We start from the raw sequence: 20,413 nt of genomic DNA on the forward strand, positions 1-20,413 counted from the left end.
GGTCTTCTTGTGTTTCTTGGTCCTTCTCCTATTTCTTGGTCTTCCAAGAAACAGACCACTGTTGTTCGTTCTTCCACTGAAGCTGAGTACTGTGCTCTGGCTACTACTGCTGCAGAGGTATCTGGGCTACGCATTCTCTTCAAAGAATTGCGAATTTTTCTCTCACATGTACCTATTTTGTGGTGTGATAATGCTTCAGCAATTGCCCTCTCTACAAATCCTGTGTTTCACTCTCGCATGAAACATATTGAAGTTGACTATCACTATGTTCGTGAGAAGGTGTTGCATCGTGATTTATGTGTGCATTTTGTCTCAGGCAAGGATAACCTCGCTGACATGTTCACCAAGCCCTTACCTTCTCCCTCCTTTCTTCTTCAACGTCGTAAACTCCTATTGGATGCCTCCCCCAGTTGTTTGAGGGGGGATGTTAATGTTCATGGTAGTTCTAATTCAAAGAAACAAAAGAAGGATGACAATGGTTGAATTACACACAGTGGGCACTAGGTTGAAGATGAGTTTCCAATGTACAGTGCAACACCGTTTCACTTAAAGTTAAAACCACAAATGCATCGTTTTACTTAACACGCAGCGCACCGTTTTAAGTGATAGTTATTTAAGCTTCTGAAGTAAGAAACGATGTGGTCTTGACTGTGGATTGTAGCTGTTGGTTCTAGCACCAAATGCAGTTGTGATTCTGGTGTAGATTCTGTTATAGTTTCCGCATATTGTGGATCGGTGGTTAGACAGTTAGATAGGCTCAGTGTATTATAAATATCCTTATACTCCCAATTTTATCATTATGTAAAAGATTCAGACTTTTCTCTTTTATCAAATATCTCTCTCTCTTTCTCTCATTTTCATTCCTTTCTATCAATCTTTCTTACTTCACAAACATAACTTATCTTGCTTAAAATCTAGTTTTGAACTCTGTGATTGTGTTACATAAAACAACACAGATTTCTTCGGTGTGGTCTGCTGGCAGAGGATAACTGCGTTGATGATGCCAAAGACCTCTTGTTAGTTTCGCCGGTGAGGATTGGTGGTGGTGAATCGGTGGCGGTAGCAATGGGGATCTGTTGTTGGGTCTGGGATGTTTTTTTTTTCTTTTTAATATTTATTTTGAGCAGCTGAAATAAAGAAATGCAAAAAGTTACTAATTTAATTAAATATGTTAATACATGACAAGTTTTTATGTGTGGAATATAGAGTGGTACAAAAAAGGTGGAATAGAAGATTTGGACTCTTAAGTTACAAACAAAGTTTGGCTACAATAGGAATAGGAAGATAACATGTATTTCTATAATGTTCAATTTACATAATAAGGACACACTCATTTTCTTATTGTTGACTGTAACTTTAGATTACAACTAAATTTTGTTTCTCAAAAAAAAAAAAAAAAGATTACAACTAAATTTGTAGTCATCTCATCAAAAATAAAAGAAATTTTGTAGCCAAACTTTGTCAAAGACATTTTTCAAATTCTTTTGATCTTACTGGTCGACCAATTCATTGTGATATATTAGGAATTGTCATTTTAAAAATTAAGAAATTTAATTATTTAACCAAACTTTTAACCCATTTAAATATACAATGATGAATTATAATCAATTTCAATTTGCTAAAAGATGCACCCTATTATATATTTTTGGAGCATTTGATTAAAGAATAACAACTGTAATGTAGACAATGTGAGTCAATATGCCCTCCCAATAAGCGAAAATTATCTCCAATGCACAGGGATGCATTTTTAGCCTTTTTCTCTTGTGCATTGAACCTAAGCCCCCCCTCTTAAAAAAAATATGATATTACTTAGACTAAATCATCATATTCACATTATTCCTCAATAAAATAGTTAAATTAAATTAGAGTTCAAAATTTGTAGTCAAATTCTTGAATCCTCAATTTTTCTAACTTCATATTTTTAAAGTACTTTTCTAGTATTATGGAGTATTCTACTTATTTCCAAAGGAGATTTTTAACTTCTACACTACGTAGAACTTTCTTATGTAAAACATCTAAACTATTTCAAATCAAATGAATATGTTATATCAAAATCTAAATAAAAGATAATTAAATCCTTGAGATTAGATCCTATTTGTATCATAGATGGGGTTTATAGGAGGAGAACGTTGTACTAGTCTGGGCAAAACAAATGGGCTCTGTAGGGACAAAGTTTGGAGTCCAAGCCCAAACGTATGGAATCCAGGTCCAATAAGCCCAATACAATGAATTTTGTAGAGTATGGGTCAAAGAACTAGGTCTAGATAAGTTGGACAACGACTAGCATGGAGTTAAGAATCGATCAAACACGAATAAAAGCTATTATGACCAGAAGAATTTTCATCCGAGGAGACCAGGATTTTACGTACATATATAGATCACAATATTAGGATTGTTTAGCATACTACAGTATTCTCTCTCACTCTTTTTCTGTCCACCTCCTTCACAGGGGCTCTTCCACATTATATAGGTCTTTCCTGATCATCTGGACCTTACACTTGTTGATCACCTGGATCCCCACTTGAGTATCCATCTCATCAGACACCCCTTTCAGCCTTCTGTGAGTTGCAGCAGCCAAGACAGCACTGTTCAGGGGTCTTCTCCACATTAATGCGGTCAAAAAAGCAGCCGCAGTGCATTAAATGTGGTGGTGGCAGCTTTTCCTTAAATATTTTGAGTTTTCTTCCCTCTCACGTGCTCTGAGGGTGCACTTCAACTACTTGAGTATACACTTGGTCTGCATTTGTCGTGTCAGAGGAGGAGTTCCTCCTCGGACCATCTTCCCTTTGTCTCCCATTGATGAGATTTGTAACGTAGATCATCTAGGCCGTGTTTTCTTCCTCGGACTTGTTAGTGTCCTTGGACAAGGCCCAAGGCCCAATACATTATTAAGCCCATAGGCCATCCCAAGTATTTTTGAACATTCAACAATATCAAACTCATAAAATGAACAGTCCAAAGCACATGAGTCAGTCACTGATCTTGCTGTTATTGATGTTTTTGTTTTACCAATACATGTCCTTGTCCATGATTAAACTAAATTTGTACTCAATTAAAAAATATAAAAATAAAATAGTTAATCGGAGGGTGACAACAAAGTCCATCAAAAGACCTCTCTATTGCTCGACCAACTTATTATCTTTATAAAGACACTAATCTCATCCCTCTCTCTTCTTTTGTACAAAGCTTGTGGGATCCTTGAAGTTAAGTTACAAAGATATTAATCTCAATTTTGCCTTCGTGAGACAATCTCTAACAACAACCCAAATTTTAGCCATCATACTAATAGTGACTCTTAATAGCTCTACCAAAACCTGCAACCCATGTCCCATTACTGTCTCTCAAAGTACCACCACCCTAAAAAAAAAAAAAAAAAGCAAGTTTCATGAACGTTATTATCAATTTCTTTCCCTTAGAAATGTTCTTACTCCGTTGGGTTCATAAAATACCCAAATTCCCATTGAAAAAACAAGATTCCAAGGCCAAGAGAAACATAAATCATGAAAAAAGATTGAAGAACTCTGATTTGATTCAAGAAGTTGGTAGGAAACACCATAGACAGATAGAAACATTCCAATTCAAGACGCAATAGCTTACAAAAACTCGCAATCCTTCATCAATCAAATTTAATGGGTCATCAAGTCATTCTCTTAATGGACCATTGAACTCCAGTGATCCAAATAAAGCTCACAATTGGCCCATTTCTTACACTAAACCTAAGTTCTTAAATAGTTCAGCCTATGACTATTTAATGATTTATTAATTCATTTGGGGTGTAATGTGATGAGGTATTTAGTATTCACTCCATAATGTCTAGGTCCCTAAGCCCGTTTGGTTTGGTAGTAATTTGGAATTAAAAATTATGGTAAATTTTTTTTTTTAAAACAAAGTATAATTTGAGTATTCATAATGTAAAAAATTGTGTTTGATACCATATTTTTTTAACTTCTTTGAAAAAAAGAAACTGAAACCACACACTCAAGTGTTTTGCATAAGTATTTCCTTTTAACAAAAGTGTGTTTTATGTATTTTTCAACATCTTGTGGGTCCCATGATTTTGAAATTAATAATAACCATGTCATTCAAAACTGTTACTTGAAAACTAAGTATATATATGTGTGTGAAACCCTCTCTTAGAGACATGAATCACAACCCTTATTCTCCAACTCACAAGAATTTGTACTTGTGGAGTGATTATCACACCAAAGATACGTAGCAATCACAATTTTTAGCACTTAAAAATTAAGAACTGTAGTTTAAATCTTTCTACCAAACACGCCTAAGCCTTACATTTCCATTTCTTACTCGGATCAAGATTTTTAGAGCCCTTTAGAGTACTCTACCAGGTAGAGTTCATTTAATCTGGACCATTCAATTTCTTAACCAATAACTTATGTTATAAAATGTCATTAATCCACCTAGAAAAGCCTTAAATGACAATGTCATATCAGGCTGTTAAAAAGGACAACTTTACAAGTTAGATTGTAAATGTGCCTTTTGGAAGACCAATAACTGTGTGGGATCTACCACAACGCGTAATTCAGTCACCCCATTAAAATCAGCTGTCCTATCTCTTTCATCTTCATTTTTAGCAATCAACTTCCACTCGATTTTTTTATTTTTACTTTTGGAGCCTAAACTTGTTACTTGACTTCCTTCCACAGAAAATAGTTACAAACATTACGAGACATCTGTCTCTTGATTTGTCTCATTTTAAAAGAATCCTCATGTAGTTAGCCTTTACAAGTCAACAACTATGTTCTCCACTTCTCCTAAAGCAAGTTACATGAATGTTATTATCAATTTCTCCCCCTTACAAATTTTCTTATTCTAGTGGGTTCATAAAAACCCAAATCCCCATAGAAAAAAAACAAGAGTCCAAGGTCAAGAGAAACAAAAACCATGAAAAAAGATTGGATGGCTCTGATTTGATCTAAGAAGTTGCTAGGAAGTGACTTCCACTAGGTTTACTATTTATTTTTAGGAAGTGAAGTTCCTTTCACTGGCTGAAAAAAAACCTTGACCCGCATTGAATTTTCTTCATATAAAGTTACAAACAATACAAGAAAAGACGCCCCAATCCAATTGTAACCTCAAGGAAAATAATGGTTTGAGTAAAAAACACTACTTGTTGATTATAATCTTTCAACTGCTCCTTTCTATTATCAGAAATTACAGAAAAAGAGACACCTTGCACCAATGCTAACCTAAGGATATAATGGTTTGACTAACACCACCCATTCTAAGATCAAACTCATCAAAGCTGGATGAGATTATATCCATTGCTTCTTTAGTTTATTTGTTAAGTACACTTCTTTTAAAATGAATAATTGTAATTTTGTATAATAAACCCACGAAAATAAACTCAATTAACTAGATAAATTTTCCTGGTCACTCGATCACTTTTTATTTGTTAGTAGGAACCACACAGACTGATAGGCAGCACAGTTGCACAAAGAGCCATATATGTCAAATTCTTTGTCAATTTTTGTGCTTATAACTGTGTCTGGAATGTGGGATCCACCAGAACGCGCAATTATTCATTTACATCAATCAGTGGTTCACATTTGGTTCACACCTAGATCTTTCAGCTGCACGTCTTAAAAGCAATAGAGGAAGTATTTTAAGAGTTTCTGCAAAACAAAAAAAACACTTTCACCGATCACATTTCTCTCTCTCTCTCTCTTGGTTCTCTTGTTTGCATTCTCTTTCACCACTCACGTCTTTTTGCAAAGAAGAAAGCATGGCTGCAGAGTTTGTGGGTGGAGCAGTTTTCTCTGCATTCCTTCAGGTGGCGTTTGACAGAGTGGCCTCTCGTGACGTTGTCAACTTTCTCAAGCGAAGCAAAGTTATTGAAGGATTGGTGCGAAAGCTGAAGTTAGTGCTGATAACTGCTGATTCAGCACTCAGTGATGCGGAGGAGAAGCAATTTGAATACCCAAATGTGAAACGGTGGCTGAACGAGCTTAAAGATGCTGTTTATGTTGCGGATGACCTCCTCGATGAGATTGCCACTGAAGCCTTACGATCCAAGTCAGAAGCTGAATTTCAAACCAGCACTAGTACGGTATGGGACTTCTTATCTGCTAATTCAATTGATATACAATCGAAGCTAGAAAAAATTCTGGATAATTTAGAATATATTATAAAACAAAAGGATGTCCTTGGTCTTGTAGCTAGTGTTGCCCTGAAGGATGCCCCTGGTCTTAAAGGTATACAATCAAGACCACTGACAACTTCTTGCCCTGAAGAATATGGTGTATTTGGTAGAGACAAGGACAAGGAGGGGATATTTGAGAAGTTCCAATCTAATGGTGCAAGTGTTGATGGGATATGTGTTGTTCCCATAGTGGCTATGGGTGGAGTTGGAAAAACAACTCTTGCTCGGTTTGTTTTCAATGACAAAAGAATAAATGAGAGTTTTGATCTCAAAGCTTGGGTTTGCGTTTCAGAAAATTTTAATAATTTTAGGATAGCAAAAACAATTTTTGAGGAGGTCACTTCCTCTGCTTGTGACAATCAAAACATGAATTTTCTGCAAAATAAAATTAGAGAGAAATTCATGGAGAAGAAAGTTTTCCTCGTTTTAGATGATGTTTGGAATGAAAAATATGATGATTGGGTTGAGCTACTTAAAGTTTTCAGATGTGGGGCAAAGGACATTAAGATCATTGTTACTACACGGAGTACAAAAGTCGCATCAAATGTCCGCACTGTTGCAACTTTTTTTCTAAGAGAATTATCAGATGAAGAATGCTGGTCATTGTTTAAAAAACACACATTTATAAATGGAAAGGCTAGTGATCCAAGTCTAGAGGATATTGGTAGGCAAATTGTCCAGAAGTGTAAAGGCTTACCTTTAGCAGTAAAAACACTTGGTGGTTTGCTGCGTTGTGAGCAAGATCCAAAGGAGTGGACAATGATTTTGAAAAGTGATATATGGAATTTATCAGAAGAAAAAAGTAGCATCCTTCCAGTTCTAAGATTGAGCTACCACTACCTCCCATCACATTTGAAGCAATGCTTTGCTTATTGTTCCATCCTTCCAAAGGATTATGAATTTCAAAAAGAGGAGTTGGTCTTGTTGTGGATGGCACAAGATTTTTTACAGCAATCCAAAGGAAATGGGACGATGGAAGAAATAGGTGAACGGTACTTTGATGATCTTGTATCTAGGTCACTTTTTCAACAATCAAGTATTAATGAGTCACATTTCATACTGCATGACCTAGTCAATGACTTGGCAACATCTATATCTGGAGAATTTTGTGTTAGGCTGGAGGAAAATGATGAGTCGAAAGAAATAACTGAAAAGGCACACCATTTTTCATATCAAAATAAAGGTCAATTTGATAACTCTAAGAAATTTGAGTTCCTTTATGAAGCAAAGGGTTTGCGAACCTTCTTGGGAGCAGAACCATATTGGTGGCGAGACTTTGACAATGTAGAGATGATGATGATAGATGATTTGATGGAGAAATTTAAAACCTTACGGGTGTTATCATTGTCTAGCAAGCGAATAAGGGAGTTGCCTGATTCAATTGATAATTTAAAGCACCTTCGTTATTTGAATATTCGTGGCACTAGAATTAGTCACTTACCTAATTCTCTGTGTAACTTGTATAATTTGCAAACCTTGATATTGTCATTGTACATCACCAGGTTGCCTGCCAACACAAGTAAACTAATCAACTTGTGCCACCTAGATAATAGTGAAGCCAAAATGGAAGAGATGCCACCGCAAATAGGTAAAATGAAAAATCTCATCAAATTACTTGTTTTTGGTGTGGGCAAACATGATCATGGGTCCAGTATTAAAGAGTTGGGGGAGCTTCATCATCTTTCTGGAAAATTGTCTTTATTGAACTTGGAAAACGTTCAATGCATTAATAAAGATACTACAGAGGTTATACTAAAGAACAAGCAAGATTTATCTAAGTTGAAGTTGGAATGGAAATATCGTCACGGGGCTGAAGATTCAGAAAAGGTAAGAATTTTGCTTGAGCAATTGTGTCCTCATACAAACTTGAATTCTCTTACCATCACTAATTATGAGGGTACAAGCTTTCCAAAATGGTTAGGAGACTCGTCATTCTCTAAAATGGTGTACATAGAGCTTCGTAATTGTGATAATTGCTTCTCCTTGCCTCCGCTTGGACAGCTACCTGACCTCAAGAGCCTTAAAATTCAATGTTTTGGTGGAATATCAAGCGTGGGCCCTGAGTTCTATGGGAATACAATTAAGCCGTTCAGAGCGCTTGAGTGTTTAACATTTGAAAATATGCCAGAGTGGCAGGAGTGGGTTATATTTGAAGGGGAAGTTTTCACTTGTCTTCGAGAACTATATATTAAACATTGTCCCAAACTTAGTGGGGGTCTGCCCGTTCAACTTCCCTCTTTGACCACACTTGATATTAGAAAGTGTGAGCAGCTTGTTGCTTCGCTTCCTAACTCTCCAGCTCTCCATGCATTATTATGCTCGGGGAAAATACAAATTCCAAATGGTGACGACTATCAATCACTTAAAAGAGTGAACATAAAGGGTGGCGTTTATTCAATTTTGCCCTTTCTACCAGAGTTTGCTTCCCTCTCTTTCTTGGCATTCTCTGAGTGCCCTGATTTAGTTTCCTTTCCCAGCGGAGGACTGTGCGCTCCAAATTTGTCTGAGATTGTAATCTTTGAGTGCGAAAACTTAAAGTCACTGCCTGAAGGGATGCACACCCTCCTCCCATCTCTCGTTCATTTAAGTCTGTGCCGGTGTCGAGAACTGGAATCGTTTCCCGAGGGAGGTTTGCCCTCCAGCTTCGAAAGTCTTGCTATAAACAGGTGCGACAAACTCATTTCCCGTCGCATGGAATTGGGATTGCAAGGTCTTCACTCTCTCAGAAGTTTCGAAATTTGTGGTTATGACAACGAATTGGAGTCCTTTCCAGAGGAGGCGTTGCTGCCTCCTAATCTTACCGATTTCGGCATCAGTTATTTACCAAATCTAAAATCGCTCAATGGTAAGGGGTTTCAACACCTTACCTCTCTTAAACGCTTGACTATTCAGGGCTGCCAAAATCTTGACTGCTTACTAGAAGACGTTTTGCCTACCTCTCTGTGTGAGCTATTTACTTGGGAATGCCCTTTGTTGAAAGAACGGTATGGAAACGAGAAAGGGGAGGGCCGGGCCAAGATTGCCCACATTCCCAATATAACCATATATTATTGAACTATGAGTCGAAGAACGTTTCTGCCCAGGTACTAATTCTCATTTTCGTTAATTCCCATCAAGCTACAGTGAAAAGTTTAAATCTTTTTTACCAAAATCATTTTAAATTATCTAACTTTTTAATGCCAAGCTTTAAAGTATCTTTTCTTTTTAAATTAATATATGGGTGAATATTTCATCAAAAGCCTGAAGGTATGTTTATAAACACTTAATCATAAGCTCTATAGACCATATATCATAAACCGCAGGTTTAGTTTTAGTTTTAGTTTTAGTGTGTTGTTTAATTGTAAATTACATAAAAACTCCCCAACATACAGAACTATCTTTATAATAATAACTAATAGTCAAAACGTTTGACTTTTTGTTGATTGTGCCTTATTGCGCCACATGACTACCTAAATTTATGCCATGTTTACAATTAAAAACACAAAAAAAAAAACCTTTTCGTTTGACACTTAAAAAAACTGTTTCAGTATTATTTTCTACTACCGTTGTTGTTTAGTTGCACCGTACCAGTTGGTAGTTATAAAACTGAAACGTTCACCATAAAAACAAAAAAAAAAAAAAAAAAACTGCCTATTGCTACATAGAGACACAACGATCTGTCTCAAAAAGGAGCAGTAATGATAAATAAAATTTCACTTCTTTTTTATGTCTTTCTCATTGTACGCTCTTTTTTCCTCACTCTCTCCTTCTCTCTGAAATTTACCATTTGCAGCAGACTTCTCTTTTTTGTAACACCAGCCAACGAAGCCAAAACAAGTTTAAAGGTCAGATACCCTTTCCTCAAATGTATGGTAAATATTCATTGGGTACAGATTAACGTAGTACAACAATATTTCTATTATAAACTCAAAGGAATAAGTGAAAATCACTTTTAAAAAAATTAATTGATTCTATTTTCTGAAGTATGGGAAAAACTCCACTAAAAGAAATTGCCAAATTACAACCATCTTAAACCCAAAACAATAAATGCATTGATTTTATTTTATTAAAAGACCTGTAAGATTATTTCTGCCCTTGAAATGCCCACTATGTTCTTACTTAGATCATTTTAGAAAAGAGTAGTTCTATAAGAGAATGATGAGAAAGGATCTATCTACGGAAAAAAAGGGGACGATTTTTATTTTATATTAAAAAGGTATTTTACAGGCTCATAACACCTTATCACCATTGTTGAAGCTTCAACCACCATGAAATCTATCAAACGTTGATGGTTTGTTTTCAAAGTTGAGGAAGAAGAAAACAAAGAAGAAGAAGAAGAAGAAGAAGAAGGCTACTTGCTATAAGGATTGAATTCTCCGTTTATTCAAAGTTGATTTGTGCTTTCTTCTTCTGACCCTTTTTTGTTTCGTCCTTACCTCTACATGACTAACTTGTGGAAAATTGAATGGTGGGAGTTGAAAGTGTCAGACTATATTTCATTTCAATTTTCAGTCCCTCCCTCACGTGATAATGATATGTATGTATCATCTATCATGTTCTCTCTCTTATTCTTTTTTTGTCAACGTGTTCTTCTTTTTCTTTTCTTTTTCATTATTTTTAGGTTCACGTTATGATTATAATATTCTAAAAAAAATGTAGTTGTTATTGTTATTATTATTATTATTAGGTACAGATTTGGGTTTCATATTGACATATTAATTCAAATATCTTAAACATTATATGGATTTTGACCAATATTATATAAAGAAATATATCTCTCTATATTTATTGGACTATTTTAATTAATTTTTCTATTTGTACTAATTTAATATATTTATTTATATGTTCAATTAATTATGATGTCAGCATGGTTCAACTTTGATTTGACCTCGGTCTAATTTCAAAAATCTTAATCCTTCTTTTTTACAGTTTATTGAGTTGTTTGGGTCTGAAAATAACAATAAGATGAATACTTTTGCGAAATCTTTTGACAAAAAAAAAAAAAAAAAAAGACAAAGAAAAAAGGAGTGCAAGATTTTTTTTTTTTTGGGTAAAAAAACATAACATTTTTATTGTTTTTGTGAGTGAAACTAAGAAGAGAAAGTGAGGAAGAGAGAGAAGGGAGAAGCTGTATTGATGTAGCCATATAGGATTGGGAAAATAAAAGATAAGGCACTGGAATTTTTTTTTTTTTTTTTTTAAAAGTGTGTATAAGAACAATTCCAAATAGGAGTAAAAAAAATAGAGATGAGAGAATTTAAAAACCGTGGAGAAGGAAAAAAAATAGAAGAAAAAAAGAGAGGTAAGTGAAATTAGGTTCACAAATTGAAATGCAGAAAGAATTTTAAACTTTTTTTTACCAACTACTTTCTCACCTTCACGTCTCTTCAATTTTTTAGATTATTTCAAAATTATAAAATAGGTTGACTCATATTGAATTGTCTACATTATTTCCCTTATATATTAATAACTTAAAAATACTTATTTTGCAAGTCCTACTCTTATTTTTAGATAAACAACTACAAATTTAATTACTACTGCTCCAAGTTTGTTAACCATTTCTTTATTTTTTATATATATTGTTCCTATTACATATGATTTTTAGGTATTGAGAATAATTATTAATGTCATCTTTAGCATAAATTTTAGGTATAACAAATTATTAGTGATAGAAAAAAAATATCAAATTATATTGGATTTGGACTTATCATTATTGGTATTAGTATTTTTTTTCCTCTTAAATTGTAACTATTATCAAATCTCAAGCTCTTGGCTATCACAATATCTCAGTATATGTGATAGATTTTATTACTTTGTAAGTGATAGATTTTAATGGTTTGGTATATAAATTATACCATGATATTGATATTTTTTTTTCCATATTAGGGAAGTTATCAATAGCTTTCCCGTGTATCACACGGGTTTACAACTAGTATACATATATAAAGGAAGCATTAGATCATGCTACAGTTGAAATATTTGAACTAGGTGATTTTCAACATTGTTATATATGCTCATTTCATTGCCTTTTCTTTTGTAGTGTTACTTTTACTTGTAAATAACAAGTGCCTTACACACTGGCTGTCAATTTCATGCCACTGCTAGCTGCTGATCCTTCTGCATTGTGTATGAATTCCTAAATGTCAATTCTCCAAAAAAAAAAAAAAAAAAAAAAAACCTCCAAAATATCTGATTAGTTTTCAAGTCACTGTAAAAGCTCATCCTTTACTCTAATTCTTGCCGGAGATGCTCTTGCCTCATTATACATTCGCTACATTTCTACTTTGGACTTTTGAAATACAAGACAAAGACTTTTGTAAATGTTTAAACTAAGGTAATTCTAAATTTCCAGCATATGTATTTGTTGATCAACACATTCATTTAAAAAGTTAAAAGGATTTTTTACAATCAACGAACCGCAAACTACCAATCAATCTGTCTATTTAATTGAGAAAAAAATTATAAAAAAATGTTCGTTCAAATTATTTGATTAAAGTTTTAGAGGATAAAATAACAAATGGATAATGTATAGTAGCAAATAAAAAAAATTAATTGGTTTTATAATAATTTGTTCAAGGTATGTCATTTATGGTTATAAATGCCTTATCCTATGCTCTACAGACTGTATATCATGATATTGACACCACAACTTTAGTATTAGACGTTTTAGTTTTTTTTTGTTTTAAATTAATTTATGGAAAAACTTCATGGCATCCAGAAAAATGTTCAAATTTATCTATCTATATATATTCCAGAACAAAGTAAAGCTTTCTAGTAGTAAAAATATTTTTGGTACACCAATGTAAGAGATGTTGTTAGATGTTTTTCAACCAGAGGCTCTGGATCCCAAGATTATTCTACAGTTGACATTTTTTTTTTTTATATTTGAACTAGGTGATTTTCAATATGCTCATTCATTGCCTTTTGTTTTGCAGGGTCACATTTACTTGTAAATAACATGTGCCTCACACATCCGTTGTCAATTTGTGCCACTACTAGCTACTGGTCCTTTTGCATTGTATATAAATTTCTAAATCTCTTATATGTTTTCAAGTCACTATGAAATCTCATCCTTTCGTTAATTAAAGAATCATTTACTCTCATTCTTGCTGGAGCTGCTTTTGCCTCATTATACTTTCATTGCGTTTCTACTGTGCAGTTTTGAAGTGCAAGACAAATACTTTTGAGGTGATGCAATATTTCCAGCATATGTATTTATGAATAATACATTTGTTTTATAAATTTACAGTATTTTAAGAAATATTGGGATTTGACTCGGCCAGTTTGGCATGCTGTTTAATCTTAGGTAAACTATGTGGCAGTTGATGGCTAGTGCTACTTCTTTACCTTCTAACAGCCACTGAATCACACTGATCAAGTGTGGAGAGGGACTTACTCAGGCTTCCTCTTTGGAATTGGTGGTAGATGGGAAGATGTGACGTCCCCTCTAGAGGATAGGTTGCTGCATTTGGTTCTTTTTTTCTTCCTTGCTTGAAAGAGCTCAAAAGGTTTAGCTAGCATATGACTGCTCTTGCTGTCCTCACCTGTTGGAGCTACCATTACTACCAAGAATTTTAAATGCCCTATTGTATGACAATGGTGCCAGAGGCAGAGGGGGGAAAGCTGGCTGAAAGATTGCTGAGATTCTTGTTTCATGACAGATCAAGTCCAGAGATGCCCTGTGATTGTTAGGTTTGTTCAAATGAATTGTGTTTGTTGTTATAACTTTGAACCTATCATCATTAAATGCTTTTTAAGTCTTTGTCAACTCTGCAAAGTTTTAAGCCTCTGACAAAGGCATGAGGGACAATTGCTTCAAATCATCCCATTGATGAATAAAATGATTATAAACCTACTAGATGCATCTCTTGCAATCAATATTTTCGAAGAGCTAAATTTAAATTCAGTGAGCCGCAATTATGTATGTCCTGCTAGCATGTTCTGTTTTCTTCAAGTTTGGACTGCCCTATGTACTGTATTGTGATGAAGAATAATGTAGAGAATGGTGCCTCATAGCTCCAATTCCAGCTCCTAGATTTGAAAGAAAAGATATCCTTTAGGCATTTTATAGGATATCAAGTGTGATTGTGAGTTCATGACACCTTGAGAACTTGATTGTCTTCCATGTGAGTTTGTTTGGATGTCTTCCGAATATTCCTGACTTCATACTTTTTTTGGTACTTTTCCATCGCTCTCCATTATTCAGCTTATCCACTAATTGTTTTCCTTGTACCTGTGCATGCTCAATTATACATTTATTGAATTAACTTGTTGTCATTGTACATGTATTTCCTTTGATGATGAAATGATACCAAAAAAAGAAGGGGAAAAAGTGACACAAGATTGATCACATCCCCTGCATACATATAGATGACTAAGTCATTTTAGGAGCTAAAATTCCAATTTAACCCAAGCTGCTGTTTTACAGCTAGGTACATTCCATTCAATTTTATATTAATATAAGTTTATGTGTTGATAAATATATCTGAAAAAGTGTTACTACTTGATGAAGGGCTGGCTGAAGAACAGTGTCATAATTTTTTTCTGCCTTGAGATCAAGCACTTTTTAGGTGTTGTCCTTTGTTGAAGGAATGGTTCCATTAAGAAGAAGGGCAAAGAATGGCAAGAATGCCCATTTTCTTCAACATATTAATTGATGATGAAGTGATCATGCGGCCTGAAGGGATGCACACCCTCCTATGTAAGAGATGCTGTCAGATGTTTTTCAACCAGAGGCTTTGGATCACAAGATTATGCTACAGTTGACATATAGTTTTTGAACTATGTGATTTTCAACATGCTCATTCATTGCCTTTTGTTTTGCAGGGTCAATTTTACTTGTAAATAAGTGCCTCACACACCCGCTACCAATTTATGCCACTACTAGCTATTGGTCCCTTGCATTGTACATAAATTCCTAAATCTCTGATATATTTTCAAGTCACTATGAAAGCTCATCCTTTTTTTTAATTTGAGAATCATTTACTCTCATTCTTGCTGGAGCTGCTCTTGCCTCATTATACTTTCATTGCATTTCTACTCTACACTTTTGAAGTGCAAGACAAATATTTTTGAGGGAATGATTAACCCAAGGTAATGCAATTTTTCCAAAATATGTATTTGATGATTGATACATTTGTTTTATAAGTTTAGAGTATTTTAAGAAATATTGGGATTTGACTTGGCCCTTTTGGCATGTTGTTTGATCTCAGGTAAACTATGTGATGTTTGATAGCTAGTGCTACTTCTTTACCCTCTAACAGTAGCTGAAATGCACTGATCAAGTGTGGAGAGGGACTTGCTCAGGCTTTCTCTTTGAAATTTTGGAACCAGTGGTAGATGGGAAGATGTGAAGTTCCCTCCGGAGGATAGGTTGCTGCTTTTGGTTCCTTTTCTCTTCCTAACTTGAAAGAGCTCAAAAGGTTCAGCATGTGACTGCTCCTGCTGTCCTTACCTGTTGGGGCTACGACTAGCACCAAGAATTTTGAAATGTCCTATTGTGTGACAATGGTGCCAGAGGCAGAGGGGGGAAAGCTGGCCCAGGATTGCTGAGATGCTTGTTCCATGACAGATCAAAGTCTAGAGATGCTCTGTGATTGTTAGGTTTGTTCAACTGATTTGTGTTTGTTGGTATAAACTTTGAACCTGTCATTCGTTGGTATAAAATTTGAACCTATCATCATAAATGCTTTTTAAGTCTTTGTCAACTCTGCAAAGTTTTAAGCCTCTGACAATATTAGCATAAGGGACATTTGCTTCAAATCATCCCATTGATGAATAGAATGATAATAGACCTACCAAATGCATCTCTTTCAATCAATATTTTTGAAAAGCTAAAGTTACTTTCAATGAGCCACAATTATGCTTGTCCTGCCAGCATGTTCTGTTTTTTTAAAGTTTGAATTGCCCTATGTACTGTGTTGTAATGAAGAATGACAGTTTTTAGACCCCTTAAACAATTGATTAAACCTAGGTAATTAGCCAAGTTGTTACTTTATCCAATTAAACAAGTCTAGGTTATCACAATAATAAAGATCAAATCATGCAAAGCAGCGGAAAATAAATAACACAAGATATGATTACCCAGGAAACCAAACCGATAAAAACCTGGGGAGGATTTAACCTAGCTATCCTCAAGGTAAACTTGAATCCACTATCTTGAAAGAATCGAAGTTCATACAATAAGACTTACAAGCCCCCACGCTCGACTTCTTATTGCTACCAACCAGTAGAACTTACTGACACGACTACGTGCAAGCTCCGAATCCACGGACTCCTTCTTTCTTGGATTCCCACCAGCTACAAGCACACCCGCTTGTGTAGTCTTTAAGCTTTAATGGCAGCAACTGAATTGATCATCAATGTGTAGAAAATATCTCCTCCTTGAAAACCCTAAGTTTGTGTAAAGGAAAGCTCCTCTAGATCTCACAAGAGATTTACACAAACTGCAAAAATGAGCAACACTAAAACGTGGTTAGGGTTTGCCTTTTATACTTAGGACAAATAAGAAATCCTAAAAACGTTTTAAAACAAATAGGGCTGAGTTGGACGAATCTGTAGAAAAGCAATCTGCGCGAGCTTCGATTAGTCGAGCCTAAGCTTCGATTAGTCGAGCCTAAGCTTCGATCGATCGAGCCAGGCCGAAAGCCACAGTGCTTCCTACTTTAAACTTGATTCCAACTTTACATTGACATACAACTTTGAGCTAGTTTTAAACACTTCTAAACACATTGTTTTAATCATGGTTTGCCAACAATACACATTAGAGTTCTAAATACATAAAATCCTAAACTTTAGAACCTAACAAAGAATAATGTAGAGAATGGTGCCTCATAGTTCCAATTCTAGCTCCTAGATTTGAAAGAAAAGATATCCTTTAGGCAATTTATAGGATATCAAGTGTGATTTTGAGTTCATGACACCTCGAGAAGTCGATCATCTTCCATGTGATTTTATTTGGATGTCTTCTGAATATTCCTAAATTCATACTTTTTTGGTACTTTTCCATTGCTCTCCAGTATTCAGCTTATCCACTAATTCTTTTCCTTGTACCTGTGCACATTCAAATTATTCATTTATTGAATTAATTTGTTGTCATTGTACTTGTATTTCCTTTGATGGTGAAATGATACCAAAAGCAGAAGGGAAAAAAGTGACACAAGATTGATCACATCCCCTGCATACATATAGATGACTAAGTCGTTGTTGTACAGTTAGGTATGTTCTATTCAATATACACACACACATGTATAAGTTTACTTTTTGATAAATATGTCTGAAAAAGTGTTACTACTTGATGAAGGACTGGCTGAAGAACAGTGTCATAATTTGATTTTGCCTTGAGATCAAGCACTTTTTAGGTTTTGTCCTTTGTTGAAGGAGTAGTTCCCGTTAGAAGAAGGGCAAAGATTGGAGCAAAAAATGCCTATTTTTTCAAAATATTAATGGATGATGAAGTGATCATACGGCTGAAAAGTGTACACCGTGTCCTTATTCACCGTTTTATTTTAAAGTCAGGTACATAAATGTTCTACTAAAACCATCTAGTTCTCAAAGTGATTTAGTACCTTCAATTATTGGATAGTCAAATTTAAATGATGTTAATTATGATGAATCAGAAGGCTTTCCAGATTCCTTCCTTCATTATTTTGGATATATCAAACTTAATTGACATGAGTAGGAAGTGGTCGGCAATTCTTCTGCTTTATTATGTGTGCTTCTATTAGTTAATTAGGAAAAGTGACTGATATGTTGCATTTATGCAGAAAGTTCATTTGTTTTAGGTATGATATGTAAAACTTATATTTCTAAAACTGTCTGTAAAACTTATATTTCTAAAACTATCCTTTGCAATGATAATTTTGGCAGACAGACCCTAGGGAAGTGTTGCCAAAGATTGCTAATGTCTATCCCAAATCAATTGACACTTCACAAAACTTAGTTTAAATACAATGATTTAATTAGGAAATTGCGTGAATCAAAAATCTTTTTTTGGTTTTGGTCAATGTTGTCACTTTCTCAGCTTGCTACCAGCATTTTGCTATTAAACTTTTTTCCATTCTTTAATATTTTAATTTATTTTCAAGGCTTCTGCACAATTCTACCTAGTTTTCCATCTGATTTGTATTTCTTTTGTGCTTCCAGATATAATATGCTATAAATAGCCCTGTGAGATTCAAGCTTGTGATATGAAAATTATTACCTTGCTTTCAAAATCCAGGGTGACTTCCGCCAACCAACTCAAACTTCCTCAGCAACTAGCACTTTTGGTAAGCATTCAAACCTCTTTCTTTGAGATTTCTACAAATGGTTTACTACCGCTTATTTATTTATTTTTTGTTTTCAAGATTTATCCTCAAAGTTTCCTAACCTTCTATTGTTACTGGTGCCTGGAGGTTGGCCTTGAGAGCATTTATTGAGCAATGGAAAAAATAACCACTGGTTGTCCTCATTGTTAGCATTGAAATTTGATTAAGAGGAAATAATTTCCTTTAAGAAAAAATCAAGTATGAACAAGGATCATGAAATTTCTTCAACTTCATTATTTCTTTGTGAAATGTCAAGCAAATGTTTTAAGATATTAATTTTGTTCCTTTTGCACATAATTCTTGAATTCAAATTATAATTTCTAAACCTTGCCATATGCTTGACAAGAGGAGCTTGGGGTTATTCAGGAGAAACTTATCATATCATCGAAAGAGTATTGGTGGTGGTAGCATTCCAAATCTCACCAAGTACTCCATCCTAGTTTCCACTGGACTAACCCTTCATTTATGCATTTCCAAGTTTCAAATCCTTTGAATCTTTTTCCTTTTTTCTTTTTTGTATATTTTTTTCAAAAAGATTAATGAATAATAGGCATCAGCTTAACTTTTTGGTAGTACTCGCTAAAACATTTCCTTACCATCACTAGTCCTAATATTTTATTTTGTGCAGCACATGAACAAGGCCAATGTCCTGGCTTTCTCTGCTCACCACCAACAAATGCCCTTATTTGGCTGTGGACAGATCTGTTTGTATGTTATTTCTGATTAGTCCTAGGTAAAAATCCTTTAATTTTCAAATAGAAGCATATACAAGTGCAATTCTTATGTTGAATTTTAAAAAAATGAAGCAGTAGTTCTAATGAGAACTATGTGAGCCTGCAAGTCATGGAATGAATAAAATCCATACTGAACAGATCCTGAATAAAATAGGGGCTAGCTCATTTGTTTCAAACCAGTGCTTTGATTTATCATAATTTTAAAATTAGAAAAACATTTATGAACAAATCCTTTGTTTGTTAAAAGAATTTCTTCTTCAATTTTACAAACCAATCTTGGCAAATTTTGGTGCTTGATAATGCTGAGTTATATTCCATCTGATACTTACAACAAGTATAAAAAATTGTTGATTTTCATTGCATTTGAATGTAAATATCCACCATCCAAAGTGAATTTATCAATGCATTTCAGAAAATGCACCATGTTTCTTATTTTACTAAAGTGAGGGTAGGGGGTGATATATTATATGATTTCTTATTTTAAACTTAGGAATGAATTATTTTACATTTCATATGCTTAGTTTAAATTCAATTAACATCATCAGATGCAGCAAACACAGCCTGCAGGTGGACTGCCTGCGGATGGGCATTGGGCTCATAAAGAATCTTTGAGATTTTGGAAATGGCGGTGGTCGTGAATATTTGAAGTCCTTGCCAGAGGACATGTTGCTACTTTTGTTTTTCCTCTTCCTAAATACCAATCAGCTCATAGACTCAGCTAGTCACTCCTTTTGCCAAGGTTACTTTCAGTCACCGGTAGGAAGCGTCTAACTCGCTTTTTCACATCAAGCATTTTATAGTCATATGCTGAGACAGTGGTGCCTGAATGAGACAGGGAAAGCTGGCTGTTTACCCAAGATTGCCCAGTTCCTGTTCCTTGAAAAATCAAGGCAATTCTTGATTTTAGTAACAGTAATTACTAATATGTTTTCTCCAACCAGAAGGTGCTCTGTGATTGTTAGGTTCATTCAATTGATTTATTTGTTTATAGACATTCAAAGATTTGTCTCATGGTGTAAGCTTTGGACCTCTATCAAACATCTTTGCAAACTCTTCTCTCTATGTACAATTATACAATGAAGAGCAATGGAGAGAGACTGGGGCCTTAGCACCTAGATTTGATAAAAATTGTAAATAAATGGTCGTTTTCATGCTTAAGAACATTATGGAAGTGACAATATGTATTCGTGAGCTTTTATATAGCTAAGAACATTAAGTGTGAAGAGATTCAA

The 20,413-nt window shown here is 34.5% G+C and overlaps 1 protein-coding gene across 9 annotated transcripts; it reads left to right on the forward strand.

The window, feature by feature from the left end:
- The first annotated feature begins 5,602 nt into the window (after positions 1–5,602).
- On the forward strand, positions 5,603–20,309 carry LOC126723681 (putative disease resistance RPP13-like protein 1). 9 transcript variants are annotated; one of them, XM_050427348.1, is made up of 12 exons: positions 5,603–9,243; positions 12,180–12,473; positions 13,075–13,327; positions 13,446–13,831; positions 14,652–15,232; positions 15,352–15,742; positions 17,281–17,356; positions 17,442–17,656; positions 18,284–18,408; positions 18,535–18,645; positions 19,076–19,180; positions 19,727–20,309. In XM_050427348.1, the coding sequence occupies exon 1, from the start codon at positions 5,744–5,746 to the stop codon at positions 9,212–9,214; it is 3,471 nt and encodes a 1,156-aa protein (XP_050283305.1). In that variant the 5' UTR covers positions 5,603–5,743; the 3' UTR covers positions 9,215–9,243; positions 12,180–12,473; positions 13,075–13,327; positions 13,446–13,831; positions 14,652–15,232; positions 15,352–15,742; positions 17,281–17,356; positions 17,442–17,656; positions 18,284–18,408; positions 18,535–18,645; positions 19,076–19,180; positions 19,727–20,309. The 9 variants fall into 9 exon arrangements, with proteins under 9 accessions (XP_050283305.1, XP_050283303.1, XP_050283300.1 ...); XM_050427346.1 differs by lacking the exon at positions 18,535–18,645 and having other exon boundaries at positions 14,652–14,840; positions 14,966–15,232; XM_050427343.1 differs by lacking the exon at positions 18,535–18,645.
- The last annotated feature ends 104 nt before the right edge of the window (positions 20,310–20,413 follow it).

Source organism: Quercus robur, chromosome 4, assembly GCF_932294415.1.
Source record: "Quercus robur chromosome 4, dhQueRobu3.1, whole genome shotgun sequence".
Taxonomy (NCBI): domain Eukaryota; kingdom Viridiplantae; phylum Streptophyta; class Magnoliopsida; order Fagales; family Fagaceae; genus Quercus; species Quercus robur.

What these genes read in the sequence shown, in the direction of transcription:
- LOC126723681 (XM_050427348.1), top strand. Translation starts at nt 5,744, where the DNA reads ATGGCTGCAGAGTTTGTGGGTGGAGCAGTTTTCTCTGCATTCCTTCAG.